The 16,436-nt window shown below is 40.6% G+C and overlaps 1 protein-coding gene across 1 annotated transcript in view; it reads right to left on the reverse strand.

The window, feature by feature from the left end:
• The window catches only part of KIF13B (kinesin family member 13B), a 203,666-nt gene that overhangs the window by 49,082 nt on the left and 138,148 nt on the right, over positions 1 to 16,436 (reverse strand). Inside the window, exons 23-31 of the mRNA XM_081092887.1 lie at positions 15,632 to 15,789; positions 14,214 to 14,346; positions 8,796 to 8,942; positions 8,161 to 8,190; positions 6,332 to 6,431; positions 5,385 to 5,511; positions 4,585 to 4,640; positions 2,053 to 2,177; positions 550 to 726 (exon numbers count right to left, since the gene is read on the reverse strand). Of these exons, the coding sequence (XP_080949013.1) occupies positions 550 to 726; positions 2,053 to 2,177; positions 4,585 to 4,640; positions 5,385 to 5,511; positions 6,332 to 6,431; positions 8,161 to 8,190; positions 8,796 to 8,942; positions 14,214 to 14,346; positions 15,632 to 15,789 (1,053 nt within the window). The remainder of the gene's footprint in view (positions 1 to 549; positions 727 to 2,052; positions 2,178 to 4,584; positions 4,641 to 5,384; positions 5,512 to 6,331; positions 6,432 to 8,160; positions 8,191 to 8,795; positions 8,943 to 14,213; positions 14,347 to 15,631; positions 15,790 to 16,436) is intronic.

Consider the following 16,436-nt stretch of genomic DNA (forward strand, 5'->3'; position numbering starts at 1 on the left):
CATCAGGGCACAGTCACAGGAGAGGAGAGTCACCTGTTTATACATGGACACATGCCAACGGACACTGGCTCCTTAAGGACTGAGACTATTACTTATTCATCTTTTACCCCAAAGCCAGATAAGAGTCCACGTCCCCAATTTATGAATCAGCCAATTCAGAGAAATGACTGAACGGAAAGAAAGGTATGGAGAACAAAGGGTAAGAAGCACAAACAAAGGCTCCCTGCAGTGAACCTTCTCATCTTAGAGGACCCAGATGAAAAGTCAAAAACGGCGAACTTCACCTCGACAAGGCTCTGTGGCACCTGACAAAGGGCTGTAAGTTGTGCCTATACAATAATAAAGGTCCAATGTAATGATTTACTACTGGCTCGGAGAAAGCCAGGGTGACATGCTCTGAATGGAAGCAAGCCCAGCTACAGGCCAGGAACAGCCCCTTGAAAAGAAGCGCACAATGCTGCACAGAGCCTGTGGGATGGGAGGCCAGAGGGTCGCTCCACGGCCCTGCCCTGCCTCCAGTCACTTCTTCCACTAGGATGAGCGACTCACCTGCCGGCCATGCACATTGACACAGATTCGTTTGCGCAACACTAGCTGCATGTCAGCTGGATGGCTGAGCCCGACCGTCACCCGCACAATCAGAAACACTCGCTCATCCGCAGGGGTGCCTTTGCTGAGCTGAGGACAACTGTGCACGGCAGAGTCCCACGAAGCTTCCGCCTTCACCTGCAGAGAAGACAGAAAGAACATGCTTTCCCATCTTCTCCTAAGAACAAGAAACCTCACAAAGAGACACCTTGGCTTGGGTTGAGGTGGAACATGCCAGTCATGAGGGAGTCTGTAAGAGCCCTGCCCCGAAGACTGTGGAGTATGAGGGTGTGGCCACGATCACTCTCGGCTGGGAATACAGAGCAGAATGTTCTCTGCTGGCTGGATTTGAAATTAAATAAAAAAAAAAAAAAGCTCACCTGCCAGCCATGAACATAAAATTTTTTTTGCAAATTCAGCTCAATGAACTCCTGCATATCTTTCATCTAGATTCATCAACTGTTAACACTGGCCACTTTTCTTTTCCCTCTTCCTCACAACACATACACACACTGTGTTATTATTATTAATTTTTGCTGAATTGCTTTAGAGTAAGTTACAGACATATAACTCTACATCCCTAAGTACTTTAGCAATTATCATCTAAGAACAAGGGCATCCTCTGACTTACCCTGACTTCCTGAATATTATCATATGCAGGAAATTTCACATCGATGCAATACTATGACATAATATAGCGTTCATGCTCAAATTTTCCCATTGTTCCAATCCAGGATCACAAACTACATTTAGCTGTCACGGTCCCTTCATTCTAATTTCATCTGAAATGGTTCCCCTGCCTTTGTTTATCACGCGAGACACTGACTACGAAGGAAGGGCCGTGTCCGTTTGCAGAGGGTGCCACAGCTGGGTTGTCTGACCGCTTCCCCCCGTGAGACCCAGGTTGTGCATCTTAGGCATACCCCTAAGGGACCATGTGTTCTTCAAAGCATCACATCAACTTCCCTTCCTTAAAGTATTTTATCATTTTCCCAATATACTCCAAATTTTTAAATGAACCCCCACTGTACTAGTATACCCATCACTCGGATTCAAACATTATTAGGATTTTACCACACTGGATTCATTGATTGTTTCCCTGCCCTCCCTTTTTTAGAAAGTATTACCTGAAGAATTTCAAAGCAAATCCCAGGTATGGTTTCATTTTACCTCTTCACTTTAGCAGCATTTCCCTAGAGAGTGGGTCCTGCAGACCTGAACAACGAATACTAACACTCAGCCTTCACCAGGAGAGGAAGTAAGTGTTGTGTAGACTAATCTGATGATCCACTCCTTCTGGAAGTGGTTCCATTCTTTCTGGAAGCCATAATGGAAAGTTTCCATTTACATTTCTGGAGAAATGTAAGCACTGAAATAACAACCTTGCTGGCTGTTTCAAAAGGCTCAGGGAAAGGTTAAGGAAACTACTTCTCATCCAATCCTCCTGAGTTATGTTTTACTTACCTCTCTATCATGGTGTTTGACAATCTGCAGTTCAAAGAACTCGTCCTCCTCTTCCTCAGTAAGGGTAGCATCCCATCCACCAGGTTCTGGGTCATCAAGATTATCCTGAGAGCTGAAATCATCCGCTAAAAGCAAAGAAGTTCCATTACATACAAAGATCATTTTAAGGACAACCCCTACCAGTTAAATTTCAATGTGTTTGGTATTAAAATCCTTCTGCCTCAAATTTCATTTCCTTTGGCTCTAAAATCTTACATGACAAGGATGATGACCATTAAACAGTTCACAGATCTTAGAGATGAAAAATGCCTCAAGAAATTATCTTACCCAATCTCCTACCTTTATGCCTTATTTTACATGAAAGGCAACTGAAGCCAAAATACCCAAGAGGTTACTCAAGGTCAGTCCATAAATGTTAATGATAAGATTATAACCTGCCAGCACCGGTTTGGCTCAGTGGATAGAGCGTCGGCCTGCGGACTGAGGGGTCCGGGGTTCGATTCCGGTCAAGGGCATGTACCTGGGTTGCGGGCACATCCCCAGTAGGGGGTGTGCAGGAGGCAGCTGATCGATGTTTCTCTCTCATCGATGTTTCTAACTCTCTATCTCTCTCCCTTCCTCTCTGTAAAAAATCAATAAAATATATTAAAAAAAAAAGATTATAACCCAAATTCCCTGAGAGTGGACTGAAAAAAGGAGAAGTGAGAATGATTCTGATTATCTGACAGTTGAGTTCATTAAAAGAATCAACTGGCTACAGGAACTAGAAACTGGAGGGGTTTCTAGTTCCTGTAGCCAATTATATAATACTAGAGGCCCAGTGCATGGATTCATGCACCAGTGGGGACCCTTGGCGTAGCCTGCAGTGATCGGGCCAAAACCAGCAGTCCAACACCACCTGCTCCTCCTGCCTGCCACTCTTGCTCATCCTGGCCCTGCTGCACCTGCTGATGCCACTGCCTGCTACTCGAAAGGCTCGCCACTGCTCTGCTGTGGTCTTGGGGCTGTGACGGCCAGCCGTGAGCCGTGTCTGGCGCTTGTCAGTCAGCTGAGTGGCACTCCCGCTGTGGGAGCGCACTGACCACCAGGGGGCAGCTCCTGCATTGAGCGTCTGCCCCCTGGTGGTCAGTGCGTGTCATAGCAACCGGTCTACTGGTCATTCAGTTGCTTAGGCTTTTATTTTATTTATTTATTTATTTATTTATTTATTTATTTATTTATTTATTTAATGCTTAGGCTTTTATATATACAGATAGAGCCCATACTCAAATTTTTCCATTGTTCAAATCCAGGATCACAAACTACACTTAGCTGTCACTGTCCCTTTGGTTACTCAGTTCCAAACCTGTTCTCCCAACTCCCTATCCATAAGCTGTGAGTAGGCATCAAAGGTATCTTTTTAGTATGTGGGCTTAGGCAGACCAACAATGGGCATAAGGCTGAAGAAGGTCCTGATCATGTCTAGGAATATCCATATTAACAGGTCTTCTTTAGGCTTAGTCTTCTCTCTCTCTCTCTCTCTCTCTCTCTCTCTCTCTCTCTCTCACACACACACACACACACACACACACACACTCACACACACAGCTCACCTATCCAGGAACTGAGCATAAGACTAGGCCAGAGTCACCTTTAGGTTCAAGATTCAAGAGAACAAGGTAGGAGAGAGTGCTGTGGCAATATATTAAAACCCTATCAGGTGGACAGACAGTGGAAGTGGCTAAGTACTCTTTCTAACTCTGTGTGCATATGAAACTCTCCCATGTGTCTAAATAAGCTAACCAGCACAAGATGCGAAAAACCTCAGATATCATAACTCACTTCCAGCTCGGTGAAAGAAAACCCCTGAGGACATCCCATCTTGCCCATTTAACATAGTTAATTTTAATATACAGTTCTTCTGCACATGTTTTAGGAATTCAACTGCTGACTTTTAACTTATTTTTAGCTCTTTAATCTACCTCTACATTTTTATTTTTCCTTGTCAGATAAAGTATATGTAAAATGTAGCCACACCTAAGATATTTTAACATGACCATAAAATGTCAGAAAAAAAAACATTAAAAAATAGGCAAGGTAGGGATGAATGACATAGGAACTCACAGAAAAAGTGATAACTTTAGTAGGCAATGTTAAGGAAGCACCAGATAAAAGAAAACAGGAGACATAAGCAATCACTAGTCATTAGTCCCTTCCAGAGAGAAGCCTTTCTACGAATTGTTCTTTCATTGTAAGTGCAGGAAAACGTGACTACCTTCCTAAACTGAGGCAAGAACAAAGCACGCACACAGCAGTGCGGGCTGCAGACTGATACGTGAGGCACGTCATGATGAACATACCTATCACTGTTACAAAACATTACTCTTTCAGAGAGTGCATTCTTGGTCAAGTATCAAGTCCTTTGGCACTCATAAAATGAACCCTAACCTTAGGCCTACAGAACGGCACAACTGCATCCTTTGTTAGAATCTAAGTGTTACATGGAGAGTAATGTGTTAGAGGTAAGCCTTCCAAAAGTACCTCCTAACTTACCATTTAAGTCAAGGAATATAACAGGAATGTGTGTTTCCATCCCAGGAACTGGGGTCCTAAAACATAATGAACAAATAGCATCTCAAATAAAGCAGACAGTCTCAGCAGCCCGGACATGGTGCCACAGCCTTAATCACAGCCAGCCAACAATAACTCTGCTGCTGGGTTTGCTGTAATAAACATCAGAGATGCCACAGAGCCCTGACGGTAAGTGCTGCCTCTCTTCTCGGGTGCTCTCGGGTGTAATCATCATGTGCTCTGAAATTAGAACTCCGTCTTCTAAGATGCATATACCTGTTTATAAAGGAGGCTTCCTTGTTTAAAGTTACTTTCTTATAAAATTATATACCTAAGGGCCCCATATGGCTTCATTTACTATTTTTAATTTCTATAAAGTGGCACAGAAATCTGCTGACAGTACAGTTTTCACCAGACCAAAACTAAAAACTCCTAGAGATGCAATTTTATGATGACCAAATGGTCTTTTAAGGGAATGACCCAAGTAATTAACATATTAACTATTTTTTTTAAATGCTAAGTGCACTGGTACTAAATATTGATTTAGATTCTCAGAAATCTTAATTATTTGAGCTCATAACAATATTATTTAATAAAACAATTTTAGGCCATAGTTATTCCAACTCATGAAAATAATTTAAACACTTCCTCTAATTCAAACAACTTTCCCCCCATATGCTGCAATGAGCCTTCCATTAATTAAAGCACAGGCAAAATTCCTACAGAAAGCAGTTGGCTTAGTGAGCATTAGAACCTTAGGAGACACGTGGCGGCATGCATACCATTCTGCTGGGGCCCCTGGAATCCCACTGCCGGCGGAGGGGACCATAACCGCATTCCTCTCCTCAGTTAGAGTCAACCTCATCTCTAGAAGCTGAGCTTCACGGTCAGCATCATCCTCTGTTTTGTCTAAAACATCAGGAATGAGGATCAGACAGGGCTATTTCACTTGCTACTTACACTTTTGTCCTGTGTATCAACAGGATGTCTATATTTCAGTTACTTTATGATGAGGGTTTACTAGAAACTTATGACTTCCTCAAGTCATGATAAAAAAAATTATGATTAAAAAAAACTATAAGCTAGCCCTCACCGGTTTGGCTCAGTGGATAGAGCGTCGGCCTGCGGACTCAGGGGTCCCGGGTTCGATTCCCATCAAGGGCATGTACCTTGGTTGCGGGCACATCCCCAGGAGTGGGTGTGCAAGAGGCAGCTGATCGATATTTCTCTCTCATCGATGTTTCTAACTCTCTATCCCTTTCCCTTCCTCTCTGTAAAAAAATCAATAAAATATATTTTTTAAAAAAGAAGAAAACACTTTTAAAAACAAACAAACAAAAAACACTATAAGCTAGTGAGGCTGGCGTACTCTTACAGAGGCCATGCCCAATTCATGGAAGGCCTACAGTGGAAGAGCACATGAATAATTTCTTCCAGAGTCAGAGGATTTAAGTACTTTGGACAAGAAATCAAGAAATGTTAGCATCTTCCCGAAGTTATTTTTGAGGGACAATGTTTACTTTGTGTACCATATTTTCTCTTTATCTGGTGGGGGCTGGGGGAGACCTATGCAGAGACATCACTCCAATTAGATAAATGTTCTTTGGAAAGGCTATGACACAATAACATTCCTATGCTCTTGCCATTCCCATAACTGATGTGTCCATTTACTTCTAATTTACGTGGCTGCAAATGGTGGGGAGAGAAATATTCAATGTGCTCCTCTTACCATGTTTACTAACAAGCTTCTGCAGTTGTTGATCTAAGTACTCCTGACGTTTTGTTAACGCATTTAGCCATTTTCTACGTAGTCTCTCTAAATCCCGATCCTGGAAGAAAACAAGGGAAATGACAGTAAATAAAATGTGTAGGCGATATATCTAAAACGATGCTCTATCTTACCTTACTCTGATGTGCTTCAAAAATGTTAAGTATCCTATATAATAAAAGGCTAATATGCAAATTGTCCCCTTGACAGGGAGTTCGACCAGGGGGCGGAGTCAGCCAGCCAACCACCCGCGATCCCTCTCCCGAGCTGGCCTGGCCCAATTGGGACGGGCTGGCCAGACCCCACCTGTGCACAAGTTTGTGCACCAGCCCTCTAGTTATTTCGGGGCCGATGCGGGGGTGGCAATAAGAGGGGAAGGGGCCGCGGGAGGTTGACTGTGGGAGCACACTGACCACCAGGGGGCAGCTCCTGCATTGAGTGCCCCCTGGTGGTCAGTGCACGTCATAGCAACTGGTCGATCCGTTGTTCCAGTCATTCTGGTTGCAACAGTCACTTAGGCTTTTATATATACAGATGTCTATTATTGTCACTAGTTGGCTCCAGCCATTATTCAGAACAGTAACTTTCAGAAATTAAAACATCATCATTAGGGTAAGACTTTCTAAAAAGCTACTCTCTGATCTCCAGAACCAGTTTTTTATCAGTGTTGGATAAAAATTACAAATGCTACTCAATAATCTTCATATTTATATCCCTTAGGACCACTGTAAGAATTCTTCAAAGTTATTCACTAGTCTTCAACATTTTGACTAGTCTTCATGTTTCTCTCCCTTGGTTTGGTGGGGGAAGGGGAGTGGGAACAGGGGCATTATCAACAGCCAAACAATTCTGCCCATCAACACCTGACTTTACACCAATCTCAGCTCATTTCCTTTTGTAATAAAGGTACAGGACTGGGTAGATCAGTGGAATGCTGTGGATATGGTGTGTATCTGGATTTCACTAAGGCACTTAACCAAATAGCTCATGACATTCTTGTGGACATGATGGAGAAATGTACAATGAGTCTACTTGAATGAGATCAGAAATGGCTGAAATATCACATCCAAGGAACAGTGATTGATGAAATAATGTCAGCTTCAAAGAAGTCTCTATTGTTGTGCCACAGGACTTTGTATTTAACCCTCTCTGATACAATGTTTTTATCAGTGACTTATATAGGAAGGCAGACATTTTTATCAAATTAGAATGATGCAAAACCAGGAGAGTGACTACACTGGATGACATAATCAGGATCCAAAGAGCTCTGAGAGTCCTAACAAGACTAACAAGATAAAACTTAACAGACATAAACAGAATTTTACAGATTAGAAAAAGGGGAGGGGCAGGAGGAGATACAAAACCAAACCCGCATAACTGCATGAAGTGGGAGAAGAAATACCTGGCTTAAAATAAGGCAAATATCTAGGAGCATGGCTTGACTGAAGAGCAGTATGACAGCTCTTATCGAGAAAGGGGTGTGTGAGTCCCCTCAAGGACAGAAAAAATAAGATAGAGAATCTGCAGAAATAGATCTGTAGGAAACCTGGGTGGAGAGCTCCAGGTTTGGAAAAGGATAAAGATCACAAATGATTCCCAACCTAAACAGATTGTACAGGCTATCACTTTACAGTCTATGACACACTCATTCTTCCCTACTGTATTAATCTGATGAAAAGCAGTATTTGAATCAGAATTAATTGTGTTATTATTAAGTAACAGTATAGCAAGACTCAGGAATGGGTACTTTAATCAAGCTTATATGATGAGGCTAACAGGTACTTCATTACCTGGTAGCTATCCATGTCTTCCTCTTCCTCCTGAAAGAAAAGAATACATTATGCAGAACTGAAACAGTTATCCAAGCATCAGGCAATGCTAAACAACCTGAATCTTTCCCCAGACTTCACATTTTCTACTTTAATGAATAATATACTGCTTCATCTCCCGCCCATGCTTACCCTCACTTTTGGTTCGATAGTTTTCAGAAAGTTGGAGTAAACCCTTGAGCTTCTTATGGGAAAGTGAAGAACATACATTTGACCTTTTTCAGGAACCAGTACAATACTTCCCCTGCTGGGTTTATAGTCCCACTCCCCAGGGGAAATCAAACACCTGCTGGCAGACAGTCTTTACAAGCCAGTAGGGGGTTTCTGCAGAGGGTGGTGATGGAGGAGGTTAATTAGGAGTAGGCACTGAGGACTTTCTGGAGGCTGAGATGTTTGATTAATCCTCAGCTTGACACATACTAGGGCAAAACCAACAGTCCAGTACAGTGAAATACCAGGTTAAAAAAAAAAAGACAGCAAAGGTAAACAAAAGGAATACTGAAAGAATTATTTGTGGAAGGCAGTTTCTGACAGGTTCCCAGATACTCTCACCTAATGAGTCTTTCTACAAGAACATAATAGGCAGAGTAACTCACATGGAAGGTCTCATGCGTCTTCGGGGATCTGAGTGCTCTAACTTTTACACACCCAATGCCAACAGACAATATGCTTTCTTCCATCAGTGGTAACGTCCCAGACTCCTGCACAGTCTTCACTTCCACTTGTACTCGCCGGGACTGCCCCTGTATCACAGACAATTTTAAGAGTTTCTTGAAATCGGTTTGATTTATAAAAATTTGGTTTACAGAGACCTCTACAGGCTGATGTTAGGAAAAGCATTTAATTTGGAGATACTATCCTCATATTTTAAATGTGAAATAGCAAATGACCAACTGAAAAGCTAATCATGAAAAATTAGCTTTTAAGCAAATAGAAAGTCACAGAACAAATATATGGTTTACACATTTTTAACAAGAAACGTTAAAAGAAAACATTCTAACAAAAGAAACGCAAATAGCTAGACCAGCGGTTCTCAACCTGTGGGTCACGACCCCTTTGGGGGTCGAACAACCCTTTCACAGGGGTCGCCTAAGACCATCGGAAAACACATATATAATTACATATTGTTTTTGTGATGAATCACTATGCTTTAATTATGTTCAATTTGTAACAATGAAATTGGAGGTCACCACAACATGAGGAACTGTGTTAAAGGGTCGCGGCATTGGGAAGGTTGAGAACCACTGAGCTAGACAATAAAAAATGTTCAACTTACTAATAGTCAAATAAATACAAATTAAAATTAGCACGATACATACTTATTTCACTTACGAAGCTGACAATTATCTTTTAAAAAGGCAATTTCCAATATTGCCCAAAGTAATTAAATTACATACACTATTTGTGGGAATATAAATTGGTAAAGCTTTCTGCAAAGCAATTTGAATAAAAAAGTTACATTTTCCTTGACCCAGCAATTCAACTTTCTGGGAATATCTTCTAAGTAAGTAATGACGTATGCATTTAAAGAATCAGAAAGCAATGTTAAGAATAACAAAAAACTAGTTATAAAATTAAATGCAAAATATTGGTAACTGCTTAAAACTTTACTATATATAATAAAATGTTAAGTCATTAAAATATAGCTGTAGAAAAATATACATGATATTTTAAGTTAAAGAGTATAGTGATAGATGTTACCTAGACTTTTTAGAAAAGAGCAGATTGGCCAGTGTGGCTGAGTGGTTGAGCATCGACCTATGAACCAGTAGGTCACAGTTTGATTCCTGGTCTGGGAATATGCCCAGTTGCAGGCTCAATCACCAATAGGGGGCGTGCAGGAGGCAACCTCTCAATGATTCTCACCACTGATGTTTCTGTTTCTCTCTCCTTTTCCCGTCCTCTCTGAAATCCATAAAAATATATTTAAAAATAAAAATATAATAAAGAACAGATTGTCAAACCCACCCTATGTAATAGATCTGCTTTACGTAATAAGCAAAATAAAAATAAGAATGATTAATACTATCCTGGATTCACTGGTCTAATCCCCAAATAAAACAAGTTTAACCAAGCTGCAAAATAAAGAATTGATCAGAGAATATCCCTTCTTAGGCACATTTTTTCAGAATATGTGTGACCCTGTATATTTACAATAAAACAATACATTTCTTTAAAGTCTCAGCATTCCCAAATTACTGACTTCAAAGTTGGTTTACAAATTACAGAATTAAAAATATAACTTAAAAATGGATTTTGAATATACAATTTCAAGTCAGTTACTCTTCCCCTCTTCCATCAGATTTTAATTCCCAAGAGCTTTGTGTTATCAGTAAAGTCAACTAAGGCAATGATTGATTTGAAAAGATGGGTCTCAGATGTCTTGTGATTTCATATTTTCTAAGGACTATGCATCAGGTATTTTGTGGAAAGAATACCTCAGAAAACATTTTAATTGTCTAAAATAGTTTAGTCAATTATTTACTTTGCCTAAGACAGAAAGTGATCTATTTTAAATGTGTGCCCAAATGTGAAAGGTAAAGTACATATATTTTGGGGATGATTCAAGATAAGGAGAGGGAAGAAAAGGAGGAAAAAGATCCAGGAATGGCTCAGTGTGCTACAGGAAGAGCTTTGATCAGTATACTTAAACAGTTTGACTGAATTTCTTTGTTTTTCAACTGAACTTCTTGTAACTGCTGATATTTAACCATTTTTTTAAACTATAAAACAGCAATTTCATATGTTAACCTAACCAGTTTTCCCTGCCATTTTCCTGTTCAAGAACAGTAGGTTCCAATTTTGAAATATATTAAATTCAATGAGCCTACCATCAACACCCTCTATGAATTAGCTACAACCTCTTCTGTCACTGCTGTCCAGCTCTCCCCACGTTACTTTCTACTTTATTCCAACCTCTGTATCTTTACTCTTTTTTAAAAAAATATTTTTTATTGATTTTTTACAGAGAGAAAGGGAGAGGGATAGAGAGTTAGAAACATCGATGCGAGAGAAACACCAATCAGCTGCCTCCTGCACACCCCCCAGTGGGGATGTGCCCACAACCAAGGTACATGCCCTTGACCGGAATTGAACCTGGGATCTTTCAGTCCGCAGGCTGACGCTCTATCCACTGAGCCAAACCGGTTAGGGCTGTATCTTTACTCTTTATTCCTGTACTTTACATATGAAAAAATCTCCAGCCTTTGCACGATACTTCCAGCATCCTGGTCAGGATGCACATCCTTCAAAAAGAGTCTTTCCTGATAAATCCAACCTACCTTTAAACACTTAAAATATAGGTTGTCAGAAGGATGACAAATAGTTAAGTATTCAATTTACATTAAACCACAGAAGATTATCTGGTCTTGCCTTCCAGGAGATGAATTTCTAAAGCAGCTAACAAGGATATATATAGATTTAACAGATGTTCAGAAAAAGATGTTCTTCACACCCTTAAGAACCCTATTTTATGTCTATATCTCGTGCTATAATTTAAACTAATTTCCTTCTGCTTTCAGTTCTTTGACCTTATATGCATGAAGAATTTGCTAAAATTCATTTGCTGGGGTTAGAGAATAAATGCTTCTCATCTTTCTCCTATTAAAACATTCAGAAACTTAAATATTTAAGCAAACTTTCTTTTTCCTTTAACCTTCTCTCATATTTTGCTGTGAATGATTTAAACATTCATTTACTAGAGTAACATTCATTCTAATATTTGACTATTGTTCTAAAGTATGGAAACTATCATAGGATGCAATATTCTACTAAATGTTGAATTAACATAAAGCATGGCAAAAAAGTATTTCCAAATCTCCTATGTAAATTCTATTAAGATATTCTCTCTCATCTTTTTTTTTTAATATATTTTTTACTGATTTTTTTACAGAGAGGAAGGGAGAGGGATAGAGAGTTAGAAACATCGATGAGAGAGAAACGTCAACCAGCTGCCTCCTGCAAACCCCCCACTGGGGATGTGCCCGCAACCAAGGTACATGCCCTTGACCGGAATCGAACCCAGGACCCTTCAGTCCGCAGGCCGATGCTCCATCCACTGAGCTAAACCGGTTAGGCTCTCTCTCATCTTTAGTTAGCAGAATAGACACTTTCCAGATTCCAACCTGCCTGGGGGCAAGTGATGGTTCCCACACATTGCCCTGCTGAATTGATTCCTGGCAGGTATTCATACCTGCCTAGTGGCATTTATTTAACTCCTCCTGTGGTATCATAAAAAGATATTTGATCTTTGTCCTTCATTCCTGGCAGACAGCTCCTAAAACTCGTGGACTATCCGGAATGATAAAGGTTATAGGCACATCTTTTAATAAAGTGACTTTTAATCTGGCAACGCTTGGCAGGCCCCCAGATAATTTGGTCATCAGAAAGACCAAGCCTTGGCCTGACTGGAGTGGCTCAGTTGGTTGAGCATCATCCTGTGCACAGAAAGACCAAGCCTTTATTAGAAGTTGGAACTTTCAGCCTCACCCATCAGAGAGAGAGGAGAGTGGGGCTGGAGATTATGGCCAATGGCCAAATGGTGTCATCAACCATTCCTACATAATGGAACATCCATAAAAACTTACAAAAGATGGTGTTCAGAGAGCTTCCTGGTTGATGAACAAATCCAGGTGCTGGGAGAGTGGAGTACACAGAGAGGACATGAAGTTCCTCATTCCTCATCCCATACCTGACCCATGCATCTCTTCCATTTGGCCGTTCCTGCATTGTATCCTTATAATAAACTGGTAGCAGTATGTAATAGGCTTTCCCAAGTTTTGTGAGTCATTCTAGCAAATTATCAAACCCTTGGAGGAGTGTTATGGGAGCCCCTGACTGCAACCAAGTCGAACAGAAGTATGGGTAACCTGGGAACCCGATACTTAGCATGGGAATCAGAAGCAAGGGCACTTTTGTGATTAAGTCTATGCCCTAAAACCTGTGGAGTCTGAGCTAACTCTGGCAGGTAAGGTCCAAACTGAACTGAATAGTAGGACACGCACTAATGTCTGCCGAGAATTGGTTGGTATCAGGAGAAAAAATTATTTCCCACCTCCCATGTGCCAAGCATTGTGTTTCATATACAATATCTTTAATCTTCACACCAACCCTACAAAGTTGGTATTATCACCACCTCCACTCTGCACCTGATTAAAGGTTCTGAGAGGTCACTGGATTTACTCATGGGAGACCCTAACACGTTAGACCAGCCGTGGGCAAACTACGGCCCGCGGGCCGGATTCGGCCCGTTTGAAATGAATAAAACTAAAAAAAAAAAGACCGTACCCTTTTATGTAATGATGTTTACTTTGAATTTATATTAGTTCACACAAACACTCCATCCATGCTTTTGTTCCGGCCCTCCAGTCCAGTTTAAGAACCCATTGTGGCCCTCGAGTCAAAAAGTTTGCCCACCCCTGGGTTAGACTCTGGAGGTTTGTTCTTCCCACCACATCACACTGTTTCTCCTTGTTTCTATAAATATTCTAATGTTGCTTGATATGTTTTATTTTGTACAATTCAATGCTAAGTTGTTCTTTAAAGCTTATCTCTTTATTACTTAAATCTAACAGAAACCGGTTTTAAAATATTATAAATAGAAGCATTTTTTTAAATGAAAGAAAATACACATGAAGTAGGAGGTGATTTTTTTAAAAATATATTTTATTGATTTTTTCACAGAGAGGAAGGGAGAGAGATAGAGAGTTAGAAACATCGATGAGAGAGAAACATCGATCAGCTGCCTCCTGCACATCTCCCACTGGGGATGTGCCCGCAACCCAGGTACATGCCCTTGACTGGAATCGAACCTGGGACCTTTCAGTCCGCAGGCCGACGCTCTATCCACTGAGCCAAACCGGTTTCGGCAGGAGATGATTTTAACATAAGAAATGGAGTTGGCCAGTCTAGCTTTCATTATCACTGACATTTCTGTCAAAGAAATCCAATAGTAAGCTTTATGGTACCAAAGTCTTTAATGTGAACATTCAAAATAACATTTATAATTCTGTTACCTGCCGGAGTTGGAAGATTCCTCCTGTAGGCACGTCCTTTGCAGAAATTACTTCTACGGGGCAGTATTCACCATTCTCGTTCTGTTCCAAGATTTGAACCCAGAATTCCATTTTCCTGGTGACTTCACTCCATCTAGGAAACAGTTGAAGTTCTTGGAAAATCATACATTTCTATTTCAATACAGGCAGCTTAGGCTCCTACATGAGAATTAACAATAACAATGACCTCCAAACAAAGTAGTGAAATAGAATGATCTGTAGCTCAACAAATAATATGCAAGTATATATTAGCAAATATAATTGAAAGCAAACTTAAACAAATAGTATCAGAACTAAGACTATACTTGCAGGGGCCATTTCCATAGTTCATTACTAGAGGAGTTTCTCTGAACATGTAGAGCACCAGAACTAGAAATGGCTCTTTTATTTTGTTCAAAAAGGTATGATGAGGTTTTGGTGGTATAGTGGTGAGCATAGCTGCCTTCCAAAAAGGTATGATGCCCAGCTGGTGTGGCTCCGTGGTTAAGCATCAACCTATCAACCAGGATGTCACAGTTCAATTCCCTGTCAGGGCACATGCCCAGTTTTTGACTTGATACCTAGTAGGGGGCGTTGCAGGAAGGAGCCAATCAATGATTCTCTCATCATTGATGTTTCTATCTCTCTCCCTCTCCCTTCCTCTCTGAAACCAATAAAAAAAAATACTTAAAAAATAAAAAGGTATGAAAACTACAAATCTATTTCAGTGATTATTTAAAAATCTAAACATTGTAACCAGTGGGACAGGAGCAAGTACACTGATTATCTTTTCATAAGTAGATAAATATATGCTTTAGGAATTTGACAAGTATCTTTGCTCACATAAGAAAAGAGAATCAAGAAAAATCTCTCAATGTCTAATTTAAAATTTGCTAAAACTTTCTAACTGCTAAGAAAGAAAATCTGGTTTTCATTTAAAAAATAGATGAAAAGTACAAATATATGTGCTCTTTCCCTCATTTCCTTTTAACTCCTTTTTTAAAAAACTCTTCTTTTAAAATCCTAGTAAACAAATGAGCCTACCTCCTCCCATCACCGATGCCACCTGAAAAGAACTTTGAGCTAAAGAAAAATAAGTAAACTTGAATTCTAGAGCATATCTTGATCCCTTTTCTCTACAGTTGATTAATTAGAAGTAATTCATAATAAGCTATCTATTCTCCAAAAATTTATTTCACTCTGTATTCTTAACTACCCCTATATTTAGCTTTCTCCTATCACACTTCAAAGTTCATCCTCTAAAGAAGTTTAACTGTGCTATTAATGCCCTGGAAACACCACCATCTATTACTAGTGATGATGCCCAGGAAAGGACAACCTTTATAAATGGCAGTATTAATCTCTAGCAATTTGTAATCAGATGGATCTCCAAAATTCACCTGTCCCGAAGACTACGTGTTTTTGCTTGAATAATCCCCAAATCCCACAGGGCTGGGTTTTTCGGTGGATCGGTCATCTTATGGCCATATATTTCAATTGCCAGTGCCCCTTCTGAAAGGTGCTCAAGAAAGTCTTCAGTGATGTTAACAGAAAACTCCTAAAAAAAATCACAGAAGAGGAAACACTTTCTGGTTACCTTATGATAACTTGTACCTAGCATCATATGCTTCATGAAGAAGAGAAATAGAAAAAACTGTTTTAGTTATAGAACAGAACTGCTGTTATATTACATCCAGAATGAATTCTCACATGGTCTAAGGTTATTGACTTTAAAAATAATGATACCTCTAATTTTTAAAAAATGTTTCACCTTTAAAATCTATTGTGAAAGACCAGCATTGTATTCTGTTCTGTTAGCAATACTTTGGGAGCCATTTTAAAAAGTATAAACAATTATATTAAGAACTAGAGGCCCGGTGCACAAAAATTTGTGCACTCGGGGGGGCGGGGGGGAGGATCCCTCAGCCCGGCCTGTGCCCTCTCCAAGTCTGGGACCCCTCGGGAGATAACGACCTGCTGGCTTAGGCCTGCTACCAGGTGGCAGAGGGCAGGCCCAATCCCTAGGTGCAGCCCCTGGTCGGGCTCAGAGCAGGGCCGATTGGGGAGTTGGGGCGCCTTCCCCTGTCATGCACAGAGCAGGGCGGATCGGGAGGTTGCGATGCCACACTCAGTCACGATCAGGGTAGGGCCGATTGGGGGGTTGGGGCACCGCCCCCTGTCACACTCAAGGCAGGGTCGATGGGG

The sequence above is a fragment of the Myotis nattereri genome (genome assembly GCF_964212035.1).
Source record: "Myotis nattereri genome assembly, chromosome: 5".
Lineage (NCBI taxonomy): Eukaryota > Metazoa > Chordata > Mammalia > Chiroptera > Vespertilionidae > Myotis > Myotis nattereri.